General features: G+C 35.2%; 1 protein-coding gene across 1 annotated transcript in view; it reads right to left on the bottom strand.

The window, feature by feature from the left end:
* Iqub (IQ motif and ubiquitin domain containing) overlaps nucleotides 1–22,408 on the bottom strand; it is a 79,662-nt gene extending 57,254 nt beyond the window's left edge. The window contains exons 1-5 of the mRNA XM_047561459.1: nucleotides 22,045–22,408; nucleotides 6,751–7,154; nucleotides 3,908–4,042; nucleotides 272–433; nucleotides 12–184 (exon numbers count right to left, since the gene is read on the bottom strand). Coding sequence (XP_047417415.1) covers nucleotides 12–184; nucleotides 272–433; nucleotides 3,908–4,042; nucleotides 6,751–7,150 — 870 coding nt within the window. The 5' untranslated portion in view covers nucleotides 7,151–7,154; nucleotides 22,045–22,408. The remainder of the gene's footprint in view (nucleotides 1–11; nucleotides 185–271; nucleotides 434–3,907; nucleotides 4,043–6,750; nucleotides 7,155–22,044) is intronic.
* Between the last annotated feature and the right edge of the window lie 2,962 nt (nucleotides 22,409–25,370).

Below are 25,370 nucleotides of genomic sequence, written 5' to 3'. Positions count from 1 at the left end.
AAAAACATTACCTGGGTGTCCCTTGAAAATGCAGAGACTTTTTCAGGGATCTTTTTAGGTACAGTTTGGGTTCCAGCATTGTGATATTCTGTTCCTGTTATTTTATGCCTAAATCCACCAAGAAATGGCTTGTGAAAATCAGACTTTATAATCTCAACAGCCACCACCTGGTATTGATTAATGCCTAAGGGGATAAAAATCAAGACTGAATGGAAGTTCAGTTAGAAAGGGAAACTAACATGGCTTATCTGAAAGACATCAAATAACTCACCAGTGTGTACGGTGACAGTTATGATTTGAGAGACATCACTTAATCCCTCTATCCTTTTGATTGGATATAGATCTGGATTCGTAGATGAGAGTTCCAGTTGTACAATTTCCTGTGGCTTAATTCCATGTTGTATAAGAGTCTCATTATTTTTAAGAATTATTCCTAAAATAAAAAAATTTAGAAGTTTTATGACAAAAAAATGACTATTTTTATTATTTTAATTATGAAATAAATTATATATATGTATAGATAGTATATAACATGATATTCTGATATTATGTACACATTGTGAAATGGCTAAATCAACATAACATAACTATTACTTACATACTTATATTTTTTGTGTGTGGTGAGAACACTTAAAGTTTACTCTCTTAGAAATTTTCATGTATACAGTGTACTGTTATTAACTATATAGTCACAATGATATACAACAGTCTCTGGAAATGGTTAATTATCTGTACTCAAAATTTTTAAGGTGATGGCAAATATCCCAAGTGGTTGTAGAAACACTATCACTTAATTACTAAGTATAGTATGAATGTTTTCCACCTCTTGCGGTAATAATAGTACAGAAAATACCATTAGAGTGACTATAGTTCATAATAACCTACAATATGTTTTATGAATAACTAGAAGAGAGGAGTTTGAGGCCTTTGAATACAAAGTAATGATAAAGAAATGAAAACAGTCATTATCCTGATTTGATCAATACACAATGTACACATCGAAGTAGCACACTGTATCTCATAAAATATATATAATTGTTACATATTAACCAAAACAATTTTAATCTTTAAGTAAAAATAAATGTCACCTGTTTTGATCATACATTGTATACATGTATCAAATTATCATACTGTACCCCATAAATACATATAATTAAAATAACGATAAAAAATAAAAATCAAACTTCACAATAGGAAGAGTTAGCAGCATGCTTGTGCTGAAATAAAACTACATCTCTCAATTCTTCAAATATATAAATATAATAACCATGAAACTCTATGGACATTTAAAAATAAAAGCATTTTATAGCAAGAGCAGAACAATATACTGAACACTGACTGTGAAAACTCACAATATATTATATGTAAATACTACACATATGCATTCCAGGGGAAGCATGATTATTTTAAGACCCATTTCGCCCTCTGGTGTGGATAAATATAGACTCAGAATTCCATATAAGCTCTTCCTTTCTCTCCTTCCATAGTCAGAAACTCACATATATTAATGCCAAAGTGGAGATTAGACTCACTTTTGCACTGGTAAAAGTGAACATTGCTTTATTTTTCTTGTGGTGGTGGTACTACTTCATCTTCTCCCCTCTCCCTGCTCCACCCTGCCACTGTGTATTTAAAAAATTAACTGATCACATTTTTGTGTTTCAAGACATATGAAAATGCAACAATGTTATGTCACTGGCTGCCGTTTTGGGTCATGGAATCTTTATTGATGGAATCTACTAATCTTCAAATGTATGGTCTTCCTTAATTACAATTTTGATTTTGAACATAATGAAAACCATACTCATAAATATATCAGACAGCACAACCTATTTTACCTATATTTGAGCAAGTACACTCAAAGATCAGTGAGTTTCAATTTCATATTCCACATTCTTAATTTTAAAAATTAACATGAATGTCATAGGGGCTTTGCGATAGGTTGAATAACGGCCCCCAATATTTGTTCACATCATTATATTACCTTTATAGCAAAAGCGACTTTACAGATTTGATTAAGGATTTTAAGATGCAGAGACCATCCTGGTCTATCTTGTTGGGCCCTAAATGTAATTGTGTGTACCCTTATTATAGGAAGGATGAAAAAGATTTATTAACAGAGGAAAATACAAGACAGTATGACAGAAACAAAGAGAGAGCTGAATATACTACTCTGTAGCTATGAAGATGCAGGAAGAGGCCAATGAACCAATGAATGCAAGGAATGCAACTCTAGAAGCCGGAAAGGCAAGAAGGTAGATTCTCCCCTAGAGCTTCCAGAGGGAGAAAGGGCAACTGACACCTCGACTTTATCCCAATGAAACTGATTTAAGATTTCTGGCCCCCAGAAATGTAAGAGAAATATATGTGCTGCTTTAAGCCACTAAGTTTGTGATTAGTTTTTACATAGACATAGAAAACTAATCCAGGTTCCCAGAGTTCTCTTTTTTCCTCTGTTTGTTTCTGTAGAGGATGTAGTCCCACCAAATTTGAGCTCCAGTTCCAGTCCTGGAAGACACCATCTATCTTAGAGAATGGCTGGCATCAAATCTAGCTGTTTCACAATTGTGACTGACACACACCTTTTACCCAAAGGTAGTATCTGGTACTTATAAAGAAGAAAGGCCATGGCATGCAGAGGACAGGAATCCTTAAGTACCGCTGGCCATCTCCTACAGTCACAAAGTGCTCTCTTTTCTGATTTTCAACTTTACCTTTGAGTTAATGTCCAGTAATTTCCAATTCCCTCTTCGGAGGCACCTCCAGTTTCAGTTCAGACTCTGCTACTTATCAGTCATGTGATTTTACCAAAGTTCCCTGAGTTTCAGTTTCCCTCTCTCAGAGAAAGAGTTAATAATAATACTACCTACATCAAGGGGTTGCTGTGTGGATTAAATGATAATGTAGGCAAAACATTCTGTAGAAGTACTAACACGCAGTAAGGGTTCAATGCATTAATCATTGTGCTCATTATTATAATTACTAATAATTATTTTAATTTTAGCCTTGTTTCCCTAGTCAGGCTTTAATGTGCTATTCGCACAAATCTTACTTTTGGAGTATATTCACTGTAAATTAATTTTTTAAATTATTTTGAAATTGAATTGTTTTTCTCTGCAAACGTTGTGTAGCATCTTTATAAGTCAATACCAAAGCTTTTAAAACTAAAATATTAGAATTTGTTCAAACACAGTCTATAAAAATGTTTTTTAGCTACGTTAGTCTGGTTATCTATCACAATTACAAAGACTATATCTAATCATGATCAATCATGATTCAAGACTAATAAAACTTCAGTGGGGCTTCTCAATATCATCCACAAAATATAAACGAACCAGGCATCACAGGAATGACCTTAACATATAAAATATTCAGAAACCATTTTCAGTCTTGCATTCTCCTTCATCTTCTTATTTCTTCAATCTCAGCTCCTCCCATTCCACGTATAAAATCTACTTCAGTCACTCAAAATGTCTTATCACTTCCAAAAAGCCCCAGGTTTTCTCACCTCTTTGGGACTTGGCACAAATATTATCACCTTTATAAATTGAAACATTCTATAATTTCCCAGGTTCCTTCTTTCCTAATCTCATAGCTTTTTGTGCATATTTCCAATAAAGCATTTGCATATGATATGGTAACTACTGCATGCAATTCTCCCTTACTGGTCTGTAAGCAATTTAAGAATAGGAATCTTGTTTCATGTTTCTCTATATCATCTGCTATTAGTAAAGTATCTAGAATAAAATGTCTTCAATAAAAAGATATTAAATGAATAAATGCATAACCACAAGATAATGCTAAAATAGTAAATACGGAGACATTTTGTTTAAAACTTCAAAGGTCTTGATTGTTTACATGTTAAAACTGGAGAATTCTGGATAAGTTTATGAGCCTTCGAACTTACCTGCATAACTTATCTGCAGTACAAAAGGTGGGATTTTTAATAAGTGTGAAAAGTGATCCTTGAAGTATTTAAAAATGGTGTCAACTTTAAAAGGCATTATAATTTCCTGGCCCACAGGAATAAGTACAACTTTTACTGAAGATAAAAAGAGAAAAGCAATAAGCATCGTCAAATACAGTAAGGGTCAGCAACCTACACTCTACAAAGAGACACAGAATTATGGGCCAAATGTTGATTGTGGAGAATTCAGGTTATTTCTGCTATACTTCCCCACCACACCCCAATCATATCTAAAGAGAAGTGACCAACATTGAGCTGCAACTCTAGGCTTTGAAAATTAATCCACAATCTCAAAAATTTTCAGAAATGTTCACTACCTGTATTATGACATATGTATAGAAAGCAGTTCTGAAAAATCAAGCATTTTTGATTAATGAGCATAGGAAAGGGAGACCTTGAAATAGACAAGTTGTTTCAGAACTTGGAAATGCATTTTAACCCCCTACTATAACTACTTTTGACAAAAGTTAACATTGTATGGCTCACACTCCACCCTAAAAAATAGGAAAATAAGATGCTTATGTGTTGAGCCAGGCATGGTAGCACATGCCTGCAATCCCAGTGGCTCTGGAAGCTAAGGAAGGAGGATTGCAAGTTCAATGTCAGCCTCCACAATTTAGTGAGGCCCTAAGCAACTCAGCAACACCTTGTCTTTAAATAAAATATAAAAAAGGGCTGGGGATGTTGCACAGTGGTTAAACACCCTTGGGTTCAACCCCAGGTACCAAAAAATAATAATAATCATCATCATAAAAAGATGCTATGTGTTAAAAATAAAAACTGATATTACAGAATGACCATCTATTCACAAATTATATGGAATAAGTATAGTATAAACTCTTTTACCTTTATAGACTTTAAATTTTTGTTTTAGTCAGCTATTTCACCACTGGACTAAAAACCAAACCAGAACAATTGTAGAGGAGGAAAAGTTTATTTGAGGGCTCACAGTTTCAGAGGTCTTAGTCTATAGAAGGTCGACTCCATTCCTCAGACCTTAAGGTGTGGCAGAACATCATGGTGAAAGAGTGTGGCAGAGGGAAGCACCTCATATAATGATCAGAAGGCAGATATATCCTCTTGCCAGATATAAATATATATACCCCAAAGTAACGCCCCCAATTCCCACTTCCTCAGCCACACCCTACCACTTCAGTTACCACTCAGTTAATTCACTGATTGGATTGACTCTTACCACTCAATCACTTCTCCTCTAAACCTTCTTGCGTTGTCTCACACATGAGCTTTTGGAGAACACCTCACATCCAAACCATAACTTTTAATAGAGAGGATGCAATAAGTAATCATAGTATAGGTCAAAAAGCTTGTATATTTCTAGATGCCAGACATGACAGTTTTCAAAAAGTTGAGACATTTATCAACATTCCCATGAAAAAAAAAATCTAACAAGGCAATAGTCATATTAAGGTTCTTTAAACTTATTAAAATTGTTCTCACAGTTCTCTACAAATGCAACACTTTCAGATGTTAAACAGAAATTATTAGTAGGCTATTTTGTTTCTTGGAGGTGAAAAGCTATGATTAATGTATTTTAAATTTTTCATAGCAGTGGTTTCTTAAGCTTTGGAATGGGGAGATATGTTGAGGGATTTGTGAAACTTGGTAAGTACAGCGTCAAAACAACTTTTTATTTAAAAAAATCACCATGTTTTTAAGTTACAATATCAGGGAATTATAGAAATACTAAAAATGGAATCCAAATTTACATTGAATAATGAAATTAAGAGATACTCAGTTCAGTTGCATATAATTAATTAGCTTTCTCTCCTTCCTCCTTTCTATTCTTTATTTGTCTGAACCTACCACACAACGTTAAACAACCCACTATAGTCAAAAGCTACATTTTACCAGCCAAAGTAAGCTGCTGTTATTATCACTGTTAAATGACAACCCACGTTCTCCATCCTATGAGTGGAAATTCTCAAAACCTGTGGACCAGGAGGAATAGTGCAGTCAGTTAATGGTTTTCTGTATAACTATGTTACTGCTGCTCCCCTTTTCTGTTATTAATAATATTATAATGAACACTGCTTTAGGGTTTTAAAATTGACCAAAAATGAGACAAGGATTTTTCCTAAACTAAATATATGGTTAACTCTAAGCAGACTATAAAAATATGTAAAAGCAACATGATTCAAGGAATGAACAATGAATATGAAACTAGGGAATCTGGTCTCTAGCTACGTAAAATAATTCCACATTGGCAGGCAAAAGAATTGTAATTGTACTCAATAATTTTTCAGATATTTCTCACCATCCCTAAACATTTTAAACTTATTTATTTGAATAAATAAATAAATATGGATTTAAAATTTGGTGATGCTCATTTACTGAGGAAGAGTAGATATTGCTAAATAGAAAAGTTTGCACAAAGTCAGTGCTATGTTGCATTCATGTAATCCCAGCAACTCGGTTGAGGGAGGAGGATCACTTCAAGGCCAGGTTCAGCTACTTAGCAAGGCCCTAAGCAACTTAGGAAGACCCTGTCTCGAAATAAAAAATAAAATGGGAAGGGGATGTAGCTCAGTGAAAAGTATCTCTGGGTTCCATCCCCAGAACCAAAAAAGGAAAAAAAGGAAAGCTTTCACACATAGTGAATAGTTTAAGTGGTATAACTATGGAAGTTTGGTGGGCATGGGAAAGGGAAAATAGTAACAAATATAAAATAGATCTTCAAATGAAAATAAACAAAAAATAAAAAATGAAAAGCAACTATTCTTTGAAATGCAGAAATGAAATATTCTGTCTTCTCTTCAAAATACCTGTTGCTGAAGATTCTGTCACTGACGTTTGCAAAGACTCCTTTATAGCCTTTATTTTATTCAGAAATGCCAGAGTATCCACATTTGAATTCTGTTCGATTAACTGCACATGGGGCTGCTGTGTATCATATCCTAGAAAATGCAAGGATTTTTTGGAAGGCACGACCCCTTCCAGGAGTTTTCCTTCCTGTTTCAATTCGAGACTTAAAATGCTGATGTCACTGAGCTCCTCAGGTGACTCATTGCCCTCACTGATTTCTAGTTCCGATTCATGCTCTTCACTTAGACCTGACTCTGAAAGTTTTTCTGAAGGAACTGGAGCATTGACAGTTTCAGCAGGCTCCTCGTAGTCTTCTGCCTCAGCTGTACTCTCAATATTAAACTGTTCCTCTTCAGACATTTTCCTAAATCAAGAAAAATTAACACATTTACTACATATATAAGAGTTTCTCCCCCTAATATCAAACTCATTGCTGATATAGGGTGATGTTCATAATATACTAAAATGGTGTTCATTGTTATTTAAATGTTGATTATTTCCTTAATGGCAGAATTTTGGTGAATTTTTATTTAAAAAACACAACAGAGACCGGCCAGCAACTAGGTCCAGCACCCACGTGCACATCTTCAGTGACCATCCTGGTCCAGCACCCACAGTCTCCTCCCCAGTCCAGTGCATTGTCTAATGCCCACGCTGTAGCCGACCATCTACAAACATGGGGGGTCACCTCTGCCCACTATCATGGATTATTCCGGCCTGGGAGGCCACCATCCCTAGTCAGGCAACTCCACTCTTGGGACATTGCATTATCAAGTACCTCTCAGTTGTCTAGGAACAGACAGTTGTTTGAACAGTACAGTATAGTTTTATTGTAGAATTTTTTTATTAATAGTATTATTATGATTATTCCTATTATACCTACAATTATTCCTACTTTTCTTTTCTTTTATTAATATTTTTCTCATTCTATTTTCCTCATATCTGTTTTCTTGGAGACTCTTTCTCCCTTTTCTCATGCTAACAACCAATTTCTTTTAAATCCTCTTTCACTATTCCTATGACATAGTACCTCTACAGACTCACGTCTTATTAACATTACATCCTACACCCATCCCCATCCTCTTTGTCCCCATTAGATATTGTGGTCATTATTGCAAAACTATTGTTGATACTGTAGATAATAATGGAACTCATCATCTCTATTAAGACAATACTGTTAATATTTTAATAGAAACTATTTGGGTTAAGAATGCATATTGTCTGTATTCTGTGCTGCTAATACTGATCTCCCACTTTAAGGTAAGCTATTGGAAACCTGCAGGGTCACTATAAGTCTACATGAGGAAAACTGCAATACCTCAGATTTGCACTGCTAGAGGGGAAGATACACAAGCAACATGAAAATACAATGGAAGAAAGTGTCCCAAACAAACCTAGATGCTATATCAATAGAATCCAATGACAGCATGGGAGAAAAAATGTCAGAAAGGGAGTTTAGAATGTACATAATTAAAATAATCCAAGAAAGAAAGGATGAGATGAGAGCAAATGCAGGCAATGAATGATGGCACAAATAAACAGTTAAAAGAGCAAATGCAGGAAGCAAAAGATCATTTCAATAAAGAGATAGAGATTCTGAAAAAAAAAAAAAACAAAAAACAAAAACAGAAATCCTTGAAATGAAGGAAACAATAAACCAAATTAAAAACTCAATAGAAAGCATCACCAACAGACTAGATCACTTGTAAGACAGAACCTCAAACAATGAAGAAAAAATATTTAATCTTGAAAACAAAGTTGACCAAAAATAAATGATCGTAAGAAATCATGATCAGAACTTCCAAGAATTATGGGATTTCCTGAAAACATCAAATTTAAGAATTATTGGGTTTGAGGAAGGCACAGAGATACAAACTAAAGGAATGAATAATCTATTCAATGAAATAATATCAGAAAATTTCCCAAATCTGAAGAACAAAATGGAAAATCAAATATGAGATGCTTATAGGACACCAAATGTACAAAATTACAACAGATTAACACCATGGCAGATTATAATGAAAATGCCTAACATACAAAATAAAGATAGAATTTAAAAGGTTGCAAGAGAAAAGCATTAGAAATACAAAACATAATTAGAAGCTACTTTGAAAATCTATACTCCAACAAAATAGGAAATCTCAAAGACATCAGCAAATTTTTAGAGACATATAATCCTCCCAAACTGATTCAGAAAGACATACACAATTTACACAGAACAATTTCAAGCAATGAAATAGAAGAAGAAGAAGACATCAAAAGCCTATGCACCAAGAAAAGCCCAGGACCAGATGGATTCTCAGTTGAGTTCTACAAGACCTTCAAAGAAGAACTAATTCCAATACTCCTCAAAGTATTCCATTTAATATAAAAGGAGGTAACCCTTCCAAACTAATTCTATGAAGCTAGTATCACCCTGATAACAAAACCAGACAAAGACACATTGAGGAAAGAAAACAGACCAATATCTCAGATGAACATCAATGCAAAAATTCTTAACAAAATTTTAGCAAATCGCATACAAAAACATATTAAAAAGATAGTGCACCATGATCAAGTGGGTTTCATCCCAGGCATGCAAGGTTGGTTCAACATCCAATAATCAAAAAATGTAATTCACCACATCAACAGACTTAAAGTTAAGAATCATACGATTATTTCAATAGATGCAGAAAAGCATTTGATACAATACAACACCCCTTCATGATCAAAACACTAGAAAAAATAGGAATAGTAGGAATATACCTCAATATTGTAATGTCTACCTATGCTAATAAGCCCATGACCAACATCCTTCTAAATGGAGAAAAACTCAAAGCATTCCACCTGGAACAAGGCAGGGATGCCTTCTTTCACCACTTCTATTCAACATCACCCTTGAAACTCTAGCCAGAGCAATTAGACAGACCAAAGAAATTAAAGGGATATGAATAGGAAAAGAAGAACTCAAATTATCACTATTTGCCAATGACATGATTCTGTATTTAAAGGAGTCAAAAAATTACATAAGAAAATTTCAAGAACTCATAAATAAATTTGGTAAAGTAGCAGGATATAAAATCAACACTCATAAATCTAATGCATTTTTATTCATAAGTGATGAATTCTCTGAAAGAGAAATTAGGAAAACTACCCCATTCACAATAGTCTCAAAAAAAAAAAATTGGGGAATTGACCTAACAAAAGAGGTGAAAGACCTCTACAATAAGAACTACAGGACACTAAAGAAAGAAATTAAAGAAAACCTTAGAAGATGGAAAGATCTCCTCCCATGTTCTTGGATAGGCAGAAGTAATATTGTCAAAATGATCACACTACCAAAAGTGCTATACAGATTCAATGCAATTCCAATTAAAATCCTAATGATGTACCTTACAGAAATAGAGCAAGCAATCATGAAATTCATCTGGAAGAATAAGAAACCCAGAATAGCTAAAGCAATCCTTAGCAAGAAGAATGAAACAGGGGGTATCACAATACCAGAACTTCAACTATACTACAAAGCAATAGTAACAAAAACGGCATGGTATTGGCACCAAAATAGACAGGTGGATCAATGGTACAGAATAGAGGACACGAACACAAACCCAAATAAATACAATTTTCTCATACTAGACAAAGGGGCCAAAAATATGCAATGGAGAAAAGATAGCCTCTTCAACCAATATTGCTGAGAAAACTGGAAATCCATTTATAACAAAATGAAATTAGACCCCTATCTCTCACCGTGCACAAAATTCAACTCAAAATGGATCAAGGACCTCAGAATTAGACCAGAGACCCCCGCACCTAATAGAAGAAAAAGTAGGTTCAAATCTTCACCATGTCAGCTTAGGACTAGACTTCCTTAACATAACTCCCAAAGCACAAGAAAGCAAATAAAGAATCAATAATTGGGATAGATTCAGACTACAATGCTTTTTCTCAGTAAAGGAAACAATCAACAATGTGAAGAGAGAGCCTACAGAGTGGGAGAAAATCTTTGCCAATCATACTTCAGATAGAGCACTAATCTCCAGAATTTATAAAGAAGTCAAAAAACTTAACATCAAGAATACAAATAACCCAATAAATAAATGGGCTAAGGAAATGAGCAGACACTTCACAGAAGATCTACAAGCAATCAACAGATACATGAGAAAATGTCCAACATCTCCAGTAATAAGAGAAATGTAAATCAAAGCTTCCCTAAGATTTCATCTCATCCCAATTAGAATGTGTATCATCAAGAATACAAGCAACCATAGGTGTTGGTGAGGATGTAGGGAAAAAGGTACACTCATATATTTCTCATGGGGTTTCAAATTGGTACAGTCACTTTGGAACACAGTAAGGAGATTCCTTAGAAAACTTGGAATGGATCACCATTTGACCCAGCTATCCCACTCTTTGACCTATACTCGAAGGACTTAAAATCAGCATACTACAGTGATGCAGCCACATCAACGTTCATAGTTGTTCAATTCACAATTGCTAGATTGTGGAACCAAACTAGATGCCCTTCATTAGATGAATGGATAAAGAAACTGTGGTATATATACACAATGGAATATTATTCAGTCATAAAGAAGAATAAAATTATGGCATTTGCAGGTAAATGAATGGCGTTGCAGAATAACATGCTAAGTGAAATAAGCCAATCCCAAAAAACCAAAGGCTGAATGATTTATCTGTTAAGTGGATGGTGATACATAAAGGGGGTGGGGGAGAGGCAAGAATGAAGGAAGGATGGATTGTATAGAGGAAAATGAGGGGTGAAAGGGGGTGGGGAAGGAAATATAATAGAATGAGACAAACATCATTATCCTATGTACACATATGATTGCACAAATGGTGTGACTCTACAACCAGAGAAAGGAAAGTTGTGTGAAATGAACAAAATAAGATTTAAAAAAGAAACATTATCAATTAAAGGAAGAACAATATAATTGACTATAAATCCATAGTATCCTTCACAGAATGTAGAAATTAAAAAATATATACATTTGATATTAAACGTAAATATCCTAGTCCTTACTCTATGGCCATGTTGTGGAGGAACTTGACTTGAGGCATATCCTGTGTACCAACAGTCTTTGTAAAATGCAAATTTTCTAGAGTAAGAGAATTAACTGAAGAAAAAAATAAGAAGATGAAATAGATATATTGTGATTGTTGAAGTATTGTAAGGAGAAAAACAAACTTAAATCTTCAAAAAACACTGACCTTCTGTGCTGGGGGCTATGCCATATGGACTATGCCAAGATGGCACCTGGCAGCCAGCCAGAAGTTGTTTTGCTCACATCCGAGGTGAGGAAGTCGGTTAGCATAAAGCACACCCAGGTGTTTTATCATTGGCCGTATTCAATTAAGTCCACGCACACAATGCGTGCACATGAGTTCCCGAGTGCTCCTGATTGTGCCTGCTCATTTTGACCTTTACCGTGATTGGACAGCTAGCTCCTCGCCTAATAATTGGCGTCAGCCCTACCCTTCACCTCCTAGAGGGAATATAAACCGGCTCTCCTCCAGCCCCGCGGTTCCTGGGTTTCTGAATCATCAATAAACCGTTTCAAATTTAAGAGTCTCAATACTTGTTTGTCTCCCGTGCCAAATTGACTCTGCTGGACGGCGTCACTTCTGTCCACCAATGTAGCATTTTGATGTGTGGTATTATTACAGTGGACTAAGAGAATGTAATGCAATCAAATAAAAACTACCAATGCTCTATATTTACCAAAAAAAAAAAAAAAAAAAAAAAAACACAGAAAAGTTTAAAAAATTAATAACAAAAAGAACTTCAAAACAACAATTTTGAGCAATATTCTGTGACAAATATGTGGAAAATATACTCTATAATATCATCTCCTTCTCGTAAGGAATGCCCTGTGAAAAAAGTTTTTCGCACTACTTCTTTTTCTGGATATAAAACTGATATGAGATGCATGCATCTGGCATTACAAATGATTAGACACTACAAGGAACCTGGCAGCTCCAGAGCAACTGTATCCCACAGAGAGTATCCTCTGCATCAGCTCTGCTCTCACAAATTGTAGCAGAGATCTCTAAGGACATCTGTCCTCAAAACGAACATCTTGACAAACAAATCTGGACTGTCTGGAGTTGATTAGATCCAGAGTTACAGTAACTAAGAGCTTGGTTTTGGGAAACAGGAAGACAGTATCTAGGAGCATGGACCAAGATAGTCCAAGGTATCCCAGAACCTGGCTGTCAAAAGGAGAAATAGGATCAGAGCAGCAAGTTGCTAATATATCAGTGAGCCTACCTACAGAGGCTGGCAGTCAGGAATGGAGGATATTGCAGGTGCCCTAAAGTTGCTTTTCAATGGCAACAGCTGGGGGGAAATTAAACCTGGGAACATCCGGGACGTAGGAAAGATCTCTCTGGGGCTTCCACTTAGAGTACAGATGCTTATGGGAAAAAAAAAAAAAAAATCATCCTTAGTCAGTGGAGATATCTGGCTACTAGAGGACAAATTTTTAAAAGTGGAACATCTGAAAAATAAGTAATCATTGAACTCAAAGAGTAAGCTATAAAGCATTAGAGAACCTTAAAGAGAGAATTAGGAAATTGGAAGATTTTATATCAAATGTTGCAAAGAGATAAGAATATGAAAATCAGTGATTGTTATGATTTAGATATAAGGTGTCCCCCAAAAGCTCCTTTGTGAAACAATGCAAGATTTGGAGGAGAAATGATTGGGTTACAGCCTTAACCCAATCAATGAGTTAATCCCTAATGGGATTAACTGAGTAGTAACTGGAGGCAGGTGGGGTGTGGCTAGAGGAAGTGGTTCATTGGGGGCTTGACTTTGGGGTATATATATTGTATCTGGAGAGTGAAAACCTCTCTCTCTCTCTCTCTCTCTCTCTCTCTCTCTCTCTCTCTCTCTCTCTCCCTCTCCCTCTCCCTCTCCCTCCCCCTCCCCCCCCCCCTCTCTCTCTCCCCTTCCTAGTCCATTGAGCTGCCTCCCTCTGCCACACTCTTCCGCCAGGATGTTCTGCCTCACCTCAAGCCCTGAGGAATGCAGAACAGCCTTCTATGGACTAAAATCTCTGAAACTGTGAGCACTCAAATAAACTTTTCTGCCTCTACAATTGTTCTGGTCAGATCATTTAATCAGAACAACCAAAAAGCTGACTAAAACAATGATTAAGAGCACAGAGAAGAGAAAAAGAAAGTAGTCAAGCACATATATTTTTGCTAAGCATATATTTTTCAGAGATCTGAGAGTGGTTTTGTATTGTTATAACAAAACAACAATAAAGAATATGCAACAGACTTCATATGCCCTATGAAGCCAAAAAATGACCTGTAGAACCCTTTTCAGAAAAAGTTTTTCAGCCCCTGTTCTGGCACATGTCAAATTAGTGGCCCAGAAGAAAACAGAATAATGGAGAAGAAATGTTTTAAAAGAAAATGGCTGAGAATTCTTCACAAGTAATAGAAAGTATGAATCCACAGATCCGTAAAGCACAACATAAATCTATACCTAATAAAAAAAGTACAAATAATTCAGAACTATGTATACTGTAAGATATTAAAGAATACAAAGATGAAGATAAGGTCCTGAAAGCAGTTATAAAAAAAAATATGTACTACTTTGAATCATTTTAATTTGCTGATATTAATACAAAGAAAAGTAAAATGATTGCAGACTCCTCATTGGATAAAACAGAAGCAAAGGCAAAAAGGGTACTAATTAAAAAAGATAATAATCCACATAGAATTATACATGCAGAAAAATCTTTCAAGAAAAAACATGGAAATATTTACAAACAAATTACCACCAGGAACTTATTGGCTCTAGAGGAATTTTTTTTCAAGCATATACTTGAAAAGGGAAAACATTTTCAAGGGAAATTGTTTTTCTTGAGCAAGAAGGAAAAGTGAAGACAAAACCATAAATATGTAGGTAAATACAAATAAATACTATCAACATAAAATAATAGTAGATAATAATAAGAAATCAGGGAAAAATCAGACCATTCTCAAATCCCTCTACTGTTTAAAAACTTTCACTATGAGATTTAACTATCCCTATTGGTAAGTTACATACGCATAACTAAATCTAAAATATAACCAATAAAAGAACAAAACTAAAGTTTTGAAATTTCAAAACAACAAAGGGGTGGGGAGAGTGGAATAAGGGAAAAAACTGAAAGAAATTTCAAGAAAAGGTCAAGAAATTTCCTTAGGCTCTGAGTCACTGAAAGAGCCTCATATTTGTATACCAAGGAAATACAAGGATGACTAAGAGACTATCATGAACAATTATATATTAACAAATTGGATAACCTAGAAGGAATGGATAAACTGCTAGAAACATACAACCTAACAAGACTTAATCATGAAGATATAGATCACCTGAACAACCATAATGATTAAGGAGACTGAATCAGTAATCAAACATTTCTCAACAAAGATAAGCAGAAGACCAGAGGGCCTCATGGCAGAATTCTTTCACCAAACATTTAAAGAACTAATATTACACTTTCTCAAACTCTTCCAGCAAAACTGAAGTGAACACTTCCAAACTCATTTTATGGATCAACATTATCCTGACAGCAAAGCCAGACAAAGACACGATAAGAAAAAAATCACAGGCCGATATCCCTATGAACATAAATGCAAAAATCCTTAACAAACTACAGATTGAGCATCCCTAATCCAAAAATCTGAAATTGAAATCTGAAATATGCCTAAACGTAAAACTCAAAATTTTTTTTCTGATTTAGAAGAATTTCAGATTTCAGAACTGGGGGTTAAGGTAAAGACTACTGAAAAAGCCTTATGCTGTAGTCCCATATCTGGAAAAACTCTGAAATTTGAAACACTTTCAGTCTCATGCATTTTGGAAAAGGAATACTCAGTCTGTACCAGAAAACTGAATTTCAACATAATATTAAAAGGAACATTCACCGTGATCAAGTGGGATTTATTTCTGGAAGGCAAGGATGGCTCAACATATACAAATCATTAAATTAGATATGCATTTATTAACATATAATGGAATGAAGGACAAAAACACATATGAGCATTTCAACAAATGCCTAAGAGGCGTTTGACAAAATTCAACATCTTTTTATGATAAACATTCTCAATTAGGCATAGAATGAATGTATCTCAACAAAATAAAGGCCACATGTGAAAAGCCCACAGCTAACATACTCAATGGTGAAAAGTTGAAAGCTTTCACTCTGAGATCAGTAACAAGGGTGCCTATTCTTGCTACTTCAACTCAACACAGTACTAGTTTTAGAGCAATTAGCCAAGAAAACAAACAAAACAAAAGGTATCCAAATAGGAAAAGAAGTAGTGAAGTATCTTGTGTTTGCCTTGCATGTGGGTTCAATCTCCAGGACTGCTAAATATATAAATAAATAAATCTGCCTAATTGTTGTACCAGGGGAGGATTCTGTGGTTATTGCACTAGAAAACAAACCAACAAACAAAAAATGGTTCTGCACTTTCTGTTTTCTAAGACTGTTCGGCATACGAGTAGCTTTGAAAAGTTAGTCCAGAACAAAGCTGCCAGTGACTCCCAAGAAGAAATGCAAAAGAACTAAATGAACTAGCCCCTGCCCATCTCTTGACCTCATCTTGAAAACACTCTCCTGCCTTATTATATGTAAGTTCAATTTCCACATTGGAACTTTTGCATATATATATATATTTTGCATTATATTTTTGCAACAAAAATGCATTACTACAGATCTGCATGACTAACTCCTCCTAATTTGTCACGTCTCAGCTCAAGTGCAACTTCTCCAGGGAGGCTAGCTAAGCACACCACACTCACTTCCTGTTTTATTTTATTCATAGATCTAATCACGGTTGAAAAACATGGCTTACTCATTCACTTACTTGCTTACTGTCTGTCATCCTCTAGTAGAAAACTGCTTTCATGAGAGGAAGAATATTTTCTGCCTTAACAGTGCTCTTCTTCCATATCCAGAAACAGGCCTAACAACTAGTAGCTGCTCAAATAATCTTGACTCTGATATATGAATAGGTAAATACAGGATGCAAAGATGAACATTACAAAGTCTGTAATTTCATTAATTTAGTATGCTAATTAAACAAAAATATTATCAATACTTAATGCCAAGAATCAATACATATTCATGATTTTAAAATATGATGAACTAAAAATAAAATCAAACTTCACTTTTCTGATAAAGGATATGAACATGTAATTATTTAATAATACACTAGAAGCATTCTCATTAAAGTTAGGAAAAAGGGAAGATGTTTGTTAATGCTGCTATTGAACAACATTAAGAAAAACAAATGAGATATATTTGAAGGCAACAATAAAATTTGTTCATGTGAGTCCTCTTCAAATTAGAATCACCCAATAGGTATGAACTTCCACTATTAAAGGATATACTCAGAAAGAAAATGAAATGTGTTGTTCCACTTTCTCCATCCATGCTACCAACACCTTAAATTAAAAAATAAACCTTGGCCACAGTAGAATTAGTTCAATTTTTCAACAGATTTCTATTGGGCACCTACTCATTAACAGTCACCCTTTTAGCTGTGTCTAGGGACACAAAAGTGAACAACACAGGTTCAGAAATTCCTGCAGAAATCAAACTTAACTTCCAGTGAGGAAAACAGACAAGAAACAACTAAAGTAGCAAAAATATACACAGAATCGAATAAAAACAAGTGTTAGGAAGATAATAAAGAAAAGAAGGGAGTCAAAAAGTACTACTGTGTCAGGGAAGGTATAGCAGAGTAGAGTAGAGGGTTTTGCAGAAGCAAATGTGTTAGGAAAGGAATGTACTACTGGTGAAATGACACTTGAGCAGGACACTAAAGAGAGAAAATAAATGGGGAAATAAGAACAAGTGAACACCTACTAGTGAACAGGTACTCATCTCCTGTGGCTGGAGAGCAGTGGGATTCAGAAAGAACAGTAGAATTTGAAGTCAGAGATGGGTTGTGGCAAGAGAGCATTACATCACACTGGGCTTCATAGACCATTGTAAGGACTTTGGCTTTGACTCAAGGAAGCCAGCAAAAGGTTTCAAGAAAAGAAATAATGATCTTACCTAAAGTTTAACAGACTGACTCAAGCTGCTGAGTTGTCGTAAAGATTATGGCAAACAAAGAAATAGGAAGCTGGTAGATGTCTATTGGGATCCATTACAATAGCCCAGATGTGAGGTAAAATGAACCAGAGTGATTATGGAGATGACAAGATGTGGTTATATTCTGTATATAATTGAAAGATAGACATGAAAATGTTTGGTAATAATCCAAATGTAGACTAAGAGAAAAAGGTAGGAATAGAGGATACTGCTAAATTTTTTAGCTTGAGCAACTGAAAGAATAAAGTTGCATGTATAAAAATGAAGAAAAGTGCAAAAAAAAAAAAAAGCAGGTTTGGGGTGGGAGTGGGAGTTAAATCACAGTTTGGCTAGTTTGAGATGCCCACTGGACAGTCAATTAGGGTTGGTAGTTTGGAGTTAAGAAAAGAAGTTGTCTGGAAATAGAAATTGGAAAGTCAGAAGTCTACAGACGGCATTTAAAGGCATGAGACACATGATATCAATGCACTAAGTAACAGCAGCCACATACCATAAAGGAGTTCCTTTCATGCATACTGGATACATCAACACTACTCTACCTTCCTTGTTGATGAAACTGTGTCCATTTCCTAGTTGCCATGGTTTGTGATGCTTATATTCACCTCACTACTAGTTTAGAATGCTAAATGCCCTAGATTATTCCCCTCCGTGCAAGCTATTGCCTCAGAAGGAAGACTGTTCCTACTTCTCACCTGTAGTTTTTATGCATGATATTGCCTAAGGTTCATAGGTCCTTGGCAAATGATATGAGTAAGTGAACTAAATAATTGCATTAAAAGTTTATAAGCTGTCAGTTGTTTTTAAAGAGGGGGGTTAGCAACTATGTTTATAATAATTGCAATGGTAACTGTCTGTTCAACTTAAAAATAAGAAATTTCAAGATTCTAAATCAGAGTCACGAAGACTATAGACCAGAAGGACCTCACTGCCATCTAGTACAGTGGTTCTCAGCTTTGGTTTCCCAAAGTGGGCTTTCAGGAGAGTCAATGCTGGAGCGAGACTACCTGGGTTTGAACCCTGACTTAGTAACTTCCTGCTGAAAGAAGCAATCTGACATGGGGCCTGCGTGCCTCTTCACTCCGTGTTTCTGGGTATGACAAAAATGCAAGGTCAAGACGTTGCTGACCAGGTCATTTATCAGGTTGTGTTTGCAACTAGAACCCATGACAGTTGAGATGTCATCTCCCAATTAAGAGCACATTTCCTTTGGTTTACTTTAAAAACAGTAAAATCCCCATGTGCAGGCACCCATGTGGGCACACTGCTATGGTCTGAATACCATTTGAGTGTGTTCCACAGGCTTCATGTGTCGGAGCTTGATCCTCAGTGCAATGATGGTGGGAGGGGTGACCTTAACAGTAGAGCCTAGTGGGAGATCAGAGGGGTCACTACCCTTGGAAGTGATTAAAGTAGTTCTGTAGGACCTTGAACTAGGACTCCAGAGAGCCCTCTCAACACTGGTTTCTGGGCTGCCTTTCAACTGTTCCCTCCCACAAGTACTCCCACATAAGAATGCCATTCAACATCTTACCAGGGTGACACCATGCTGTTGACTTTCAGTCTTCAAAACTGTGAGTTAAGTAAGTCTCTTTTCTTTATAAGTTACTCAAAAGGGAGTATTTCATTATAGTAAAAGAAAACAGACCAACATATTCACTTGTGTCAATCCTGTAGGACTTTGGTACAAACATGAAGCACTGGCTACCTCTTTTACAGAGAGTTCTTTTTCTCTGACCAGCACCCAAGAAACAGTGATAGGCGAACTTATTAGTTTGCAAGTGGGGCAAAACACCAGACTCCTCACAGTTCTTAATACTATATGACTTTGTGATAAAGAGGTTTCTTAATATAAGTCTAATTTTCCTCACTTGTAAAATGGGATAGTAATAGATTCAACATCAAAAATGCTTTTAATGATTAAATAAAATAATGTACATAAAGTACTTAGCAAACACTTCCTGGCATATAGTGACAACTTTATAAATGTTAGCTAACTACTAATTAACTATTTCTAGTATATCCAAAAGGCTAATAATTATACATTAGTAATGCCTCAAAGGTATTCAAAAAATTGCTTATTTCACTCAGGGAAAAGCACTTTCAAAATACAATATCGTAATTAGCCGATAGTTATACTTAATTACTTAGTCCTCATAGATAGTTGATGTTATGGTGTTTATGTTGAAAGAAATCAGACCAGATAGTTTGAGCAATATGTTCAAGATCACTGAGCAAGAAATCAGTAGATTTGGGATTCAAATCCAGGCAAACTGAACGAATGCTTCTACACCACTACTTTGTGTGGCATTTAAATACAGGAATCCATGGAGACCAGCAGAGAAGAGGAAAGGAGTCCTTGTAACTAAGAAAAAGTATTGGAACTGCTAATCTTCCCCTGAGACTCAGCAATGCTCCATGGTATGTTAGTAGTGATTAGATCCAGAAGAAAAATAATGATGTTACAACCAGAAACATCAGAAACCGCGTTTCATTTTTAAGTGAAAACATAAACCATGGTTTATGTTAAATTGGTTACAATTTAAACTGTATAGAAAATTCAACAGCACGGTTTGTTTCTTAACCTATCTAGTATAAGCAGCTAATTATATTGGTTCCCAATACTCCCTATATGTATATTAACATGCTACATTTTTATATATAAATATGTATAAACTCACACTGTAGCAAATACAAAATGTAAATAACAAAGCACAGACATTACAGGTCACAATGTAAAATGTAAAATTTCAGCCTAAAGAGGTAGGTAGCATCATAATTTGAAAATATTTTATTTAATGTCTTCCCACTATTGATGTTAATTTTGTTGCTGTGTTGCTGTTTTTAAGAGAGCAATACAAAAAACGCATACAAAAATGATAAACTTAATAGAACAGTAAGGGATATAATAAAAAGTGTGTCTTCTTATTAGTCAGATACCCTGATTTTGTTTCTCAATGTTAAGCAGTGTTAACAGTTTATCTTTTCAGAAACTGTCTGTGAAGGTACAATTATGTATTTAAACTTGTTTATGCTCATAGTAATATATCTTTAAATATGTTACTGTATATTTAAAACTGATTCTTTTACAACTTACTTTTATTAAATATTTACATAACCCATTAACATTATTTCTACATAAAACATATTCTTCTACCTCATTCTTTTCAAAAACTTCCTCACAGGATTAAGTCCACATAATACTTAGCTGTTGCACTACTGATGGACATTTAGGCCATCTCCACTTTCTTACTATTAAAATAGCATTTACTATTACAAACACCTGTGTACATTTATCTCCGTATACAAGTGTAAGTATATGTTCCTAGAACTAGAAAGAACAAATCAAAGAATATGCAGATGTAATTCTGTTAAATCCCATCAAATTGCTTTCCAAAAAGGCAGCACCACATTACAGACTCAAGAACAGCCCCTTAACTACTTCCTTGAGTTCTTATATTGTTTTATGAGTCTTCACTAAATACCCTTTTGTTATGCGTGCGTTTACATTTCCCATTACACGTTGTTTTTTGTTGTCTTTTGCTATATCAAAATTTTAGGTTGTTAGGTAGTGAAATTTATCAATATTTTTGCTTATGAGAGTTTCCAAATTTCACGATATGCTTAGAAAAACCACACAATGAAATATAAGTACATAAAATAAAATGAGGTAGATCAATAATAATAGAAACTGATTCCAAAACACACAGTACTGAATGCAAAAGCAAAGTGCAGAACAGTATGTTCAATGTTCAGGTGCCACTACCGATAGAAGGAAGAATATCACTGCTCATTCTTTTCACTGTTTGAACATTTAATTGTTCATGTGTTATCTAGTCAAACGTTTTGATTTTATTAAAATAAAAAGCAGTCTCTATTATGAACACACACACCCCAAAACGTCTCCCTTTTCACTTCTAATGCATGATTTCGTTTACCATTTAACGCGTGTTACACCTAGACTGTTGGGTAAGTATGAAGACAGAGATCCAGTCTCGCTTTCTACCAGATGGGCCTGGTGAGTTTTTGCTTGTTAAGAGGCGACGGACCAAGGTGGAGGAAAGGCGTGACTGGTGAGTGAAGTCTGAAAGCCCTCGGTTTCCTAGTCAATGAACGGCGGAACGATTTCTAACGCCAGACCTGGGCTTCACTTACGTTTGGTTTCTGTACTATTTCGGCGACAGGCACTTTGGGTGTGAGGGGATGTACACCTCCTAGCTTGACGCTGCAGCAAATCCCAAATCAGAGAAGCGGAGCTAGAAAGGAAGGAGAAAGTTGGGACTCTTCGCAGGACTTGTAAAGTGGAACATCCCGGACTGGGTAGGCAGCCGCGGGAACGCGGGCCGGATCTGGTCCAGCGCGGTAGTCACCGCGCGAGGCCCGGCCTAGGCGTCGGGCCAGGAGAGGGCAGCCACAACCTGTCCTACCCAGCTAATTAACGCAGGTAACCCGGGCCAAGCGGTTTCGTGGGCTCTTTGGATGCAGCGTTGGTCCTCAAAAAGACTCTGTTGCAGGTGGTATCCCAGCAACGGCCCAGGCGTCACCCCCTCCCGCCGGGCCCCGCCCCCTAGCGCAGCCGAGGAACCCGGCAGGAAGCAAAGGCGCCAGAGGGTAGGGGTGTGCCCAGTGTTCACCCAGGTCCAGGAGCGTTTCAGGGAATGGTTCTCTGAAATAAATGCTGACCGCTATTAAAGTTTAGAGTTTTTAAAAAACCGAATCAGAGAAAATAGTGAGAGGTAAGCAGTTGACCAAGGAGAACGTGGTGTACACAATAGCAAGTGCCTACTTGCTTATTCAATACTTCGCTTTCAGCTTCCTTGCAGCATAAGACAGTTACTACTGAAGAGTTCACTAGTCGGGACAAGCAAAGCTTTTATAAAGCACTCAAATATAAATCGCTTCCCCCTCCCCCCAATATTCTTTAAGGAATTTTTAAAAGAAGAAAGGAATAATGTTGGGTGAAAGATAACTTTCTTGTTGCAAATGTAGCTAATTTCATGTGGCTATCTCATATAACAACAGCTAAAATGTAAGTGTTATTACTAATAAGTACCTTACATATATTTTTAACTTAATAATTACAAATATTTTGAGAAACTGGTGTGAGCTCCATTTCACTGACAAAACGAAGGCACAAAGAGGTTTAAAGAGAAACTAGGATTATACCCAGGCTGACTCAAGCCCAGATTTTAAACCTGTATTCAACACCCTTCCATATTTAAAAGGGATGTAGAATAAACCTAAATTTTTGTTATAAATAGTACAGGTCCATTCCCTCATTCATAATGGTGCATTTCTTTATACCATTTTGTTAAAATTGCATTCTTCTCTCTCCAATGACTTCCTAATGTCCAGTACCATTTTTAAAATGGGACACATTCCAGCTATTTTGAAATGCATACTTATTAGAATATGAAATAAGTATTATAGTCTTAAATAAAATTGATTTACATTAGTTTTAACACTTTTGTCTCTTTTCATGATCATGTTACCAGCAGTTTGAAAACACTAGCATTAGGAATAGGGCAGGAAATGGAGGGAAGGAAACAGTAGAGAATTCTGTTAAATATCTCACCGTGTTAAATGTGAACTATTACCCAAACTATGTTCATATTTTGTTACAGTTTGCATGGAGTTTACTTTATACAACTCAATTTTACAATACCTTACCTAATCTGTAGAATCCCTAAGTAGTTTGTGCAGCTTGGAGATTGTAAGCACATCAAAATTTCTTTCTCTCTCTCTCTCTCTCACACAAACATATTTGCTTTCTTATATAAATGTAAATGTAAAATAAATGAAAACGATCATTAGGAAAAAAATTTCAGAAGTAGAAGAGTAATTTTGCAGTATCACTTTCTATTTTGCTTTTCACCATAAATCTATTTTCTCAGGATTTGTTGTCCAAAATAATTTATCTTTATTTCTCATAAAACATCTACCTTCATTCCTCAGAAGTTATTTATATAAGCACTTCTTTTGATGTGCTTATATTTTTACAAAGATGCCATCTAGTGGTTTTATGAAATCGAGCATTTCAAAGTATTTTCCACTGCTATCCAAGTTAAAATGTGTCTTGATATAAAGGGATATTAGAATAATTGAGAAAATTAAGAACCTTTTTGAAAATTATGCTTTGAGAATTATCTATATGTACTAAAATTTTATCTTATGAACTTGTTAAGAAACAGGAAATACAGGTGGATAGTCACTTTTTTTGAAAACTTTCTGGATGAGTCAGATGTTTGATATTTAGAATATTCTGATTTTTGAAAGGTAATATGGACATATACTCTATAATACATAATATTCAGTGTTGGGAAACAGTCCTGAATCAAATACATTAATACTTATAAGGCAAAAATATACTCATCTTAAGATGGAATGAATAGCCTTCCATCAGTTAGTTAAATTTGTTTTCAAATGAGTTATGAAAAAACTCCATTTTAAGAGATTTGTGAAATTTAGATAAGCAATGATGGGCCTGTTTTTCCCTTAAAAAAAAGGAATATACTCTACAATTAGAGAAAAAATATTAAAATGCAATTATTCTATAATAAAATAATACTTATCTTTAGGAAAGTTAAAGGATTCACCTAATAATTTTTGTGTTGAAGATCATGAGAAGTCCACAAAAATTAAATTGCAATGCTTTTTTTCACTCATCTGTAGAAGCTAATCTATCATAAATTACACATAAACACAGCACAAAAAAATTAGCTGCTATAAGACTACTTTGATAGTTGTAAGTGATGCATGGCAAACTCTTGAATTCTATGGAACATTCAAAAATATTTTAAACTTGGATTTGGTCTTTTTGGTTTCTTTCTATGATTTGCTCCTATGTTCCCATGCCCTACCACTATGTTCACAGAAGTTTGTGTTGATGGCACCATGATCACCCTGCCTCCTTTATTGAGCACTCTTTATCAACTCTAATAGTATGAAAAAGAAAACATTAAAATGCTGGGATCTGGGAAGGTCTATGCAGAGTCACTTCTCACTACTTTTCTTCACTATCTAGAGGTTTAGCTTATTACTTTAAATAGATTTTCAAATAAATTTCTCCAGTCCCCACCAATAACCCAAATCTACAATCTAGAATCTCACTGAAAATCAAGTTTTAATGGAAAAAAAAGCATTCAGTAAATACAAAAACATACTTGGTTATATGCTCAACAACTTTGTACTTAACCCTAAACCCCAGAATACACTTGTTAATTTGTTTATATAACCATGGAGGCTGGGGAGAAAATAAAAAGTTGATATTAGCTCATATGTGAGGATATTCCTACATAGACATTATTGATTTTTCTTCCTTTGAAAACAGTCATAGACAATCTTTTTAAAAAATAACTAGCTTTACTTTTCTGACTATATCTTAGGATCAGAAAAGGAAAACATCAATATAAGCTAAGCACTTTTTCTTCCATCCACAAATGTGAGGGAAAGGCAGGGTAAGAGAATTGTAAAAGGACGCA

This window comes from Sciurus carolinensis, chromosome 8 (genome assembly GCF_902686445.1).
Source record: "Sciurus carolinensis chromosome 8, mSciCar1.2, whole genome shotgun sequence".
Taxonomy (NCBI): Eukaryota; Metazoa; Chordata; class Mammalia; order Rodentia; family Sciuridae; genus Sciurus; species Sciurus carolinensis.
Note: the sequence above shows the minus strand (reverse complement) of the source record. Positions and strands in the feature narration are given on the sequence as shown.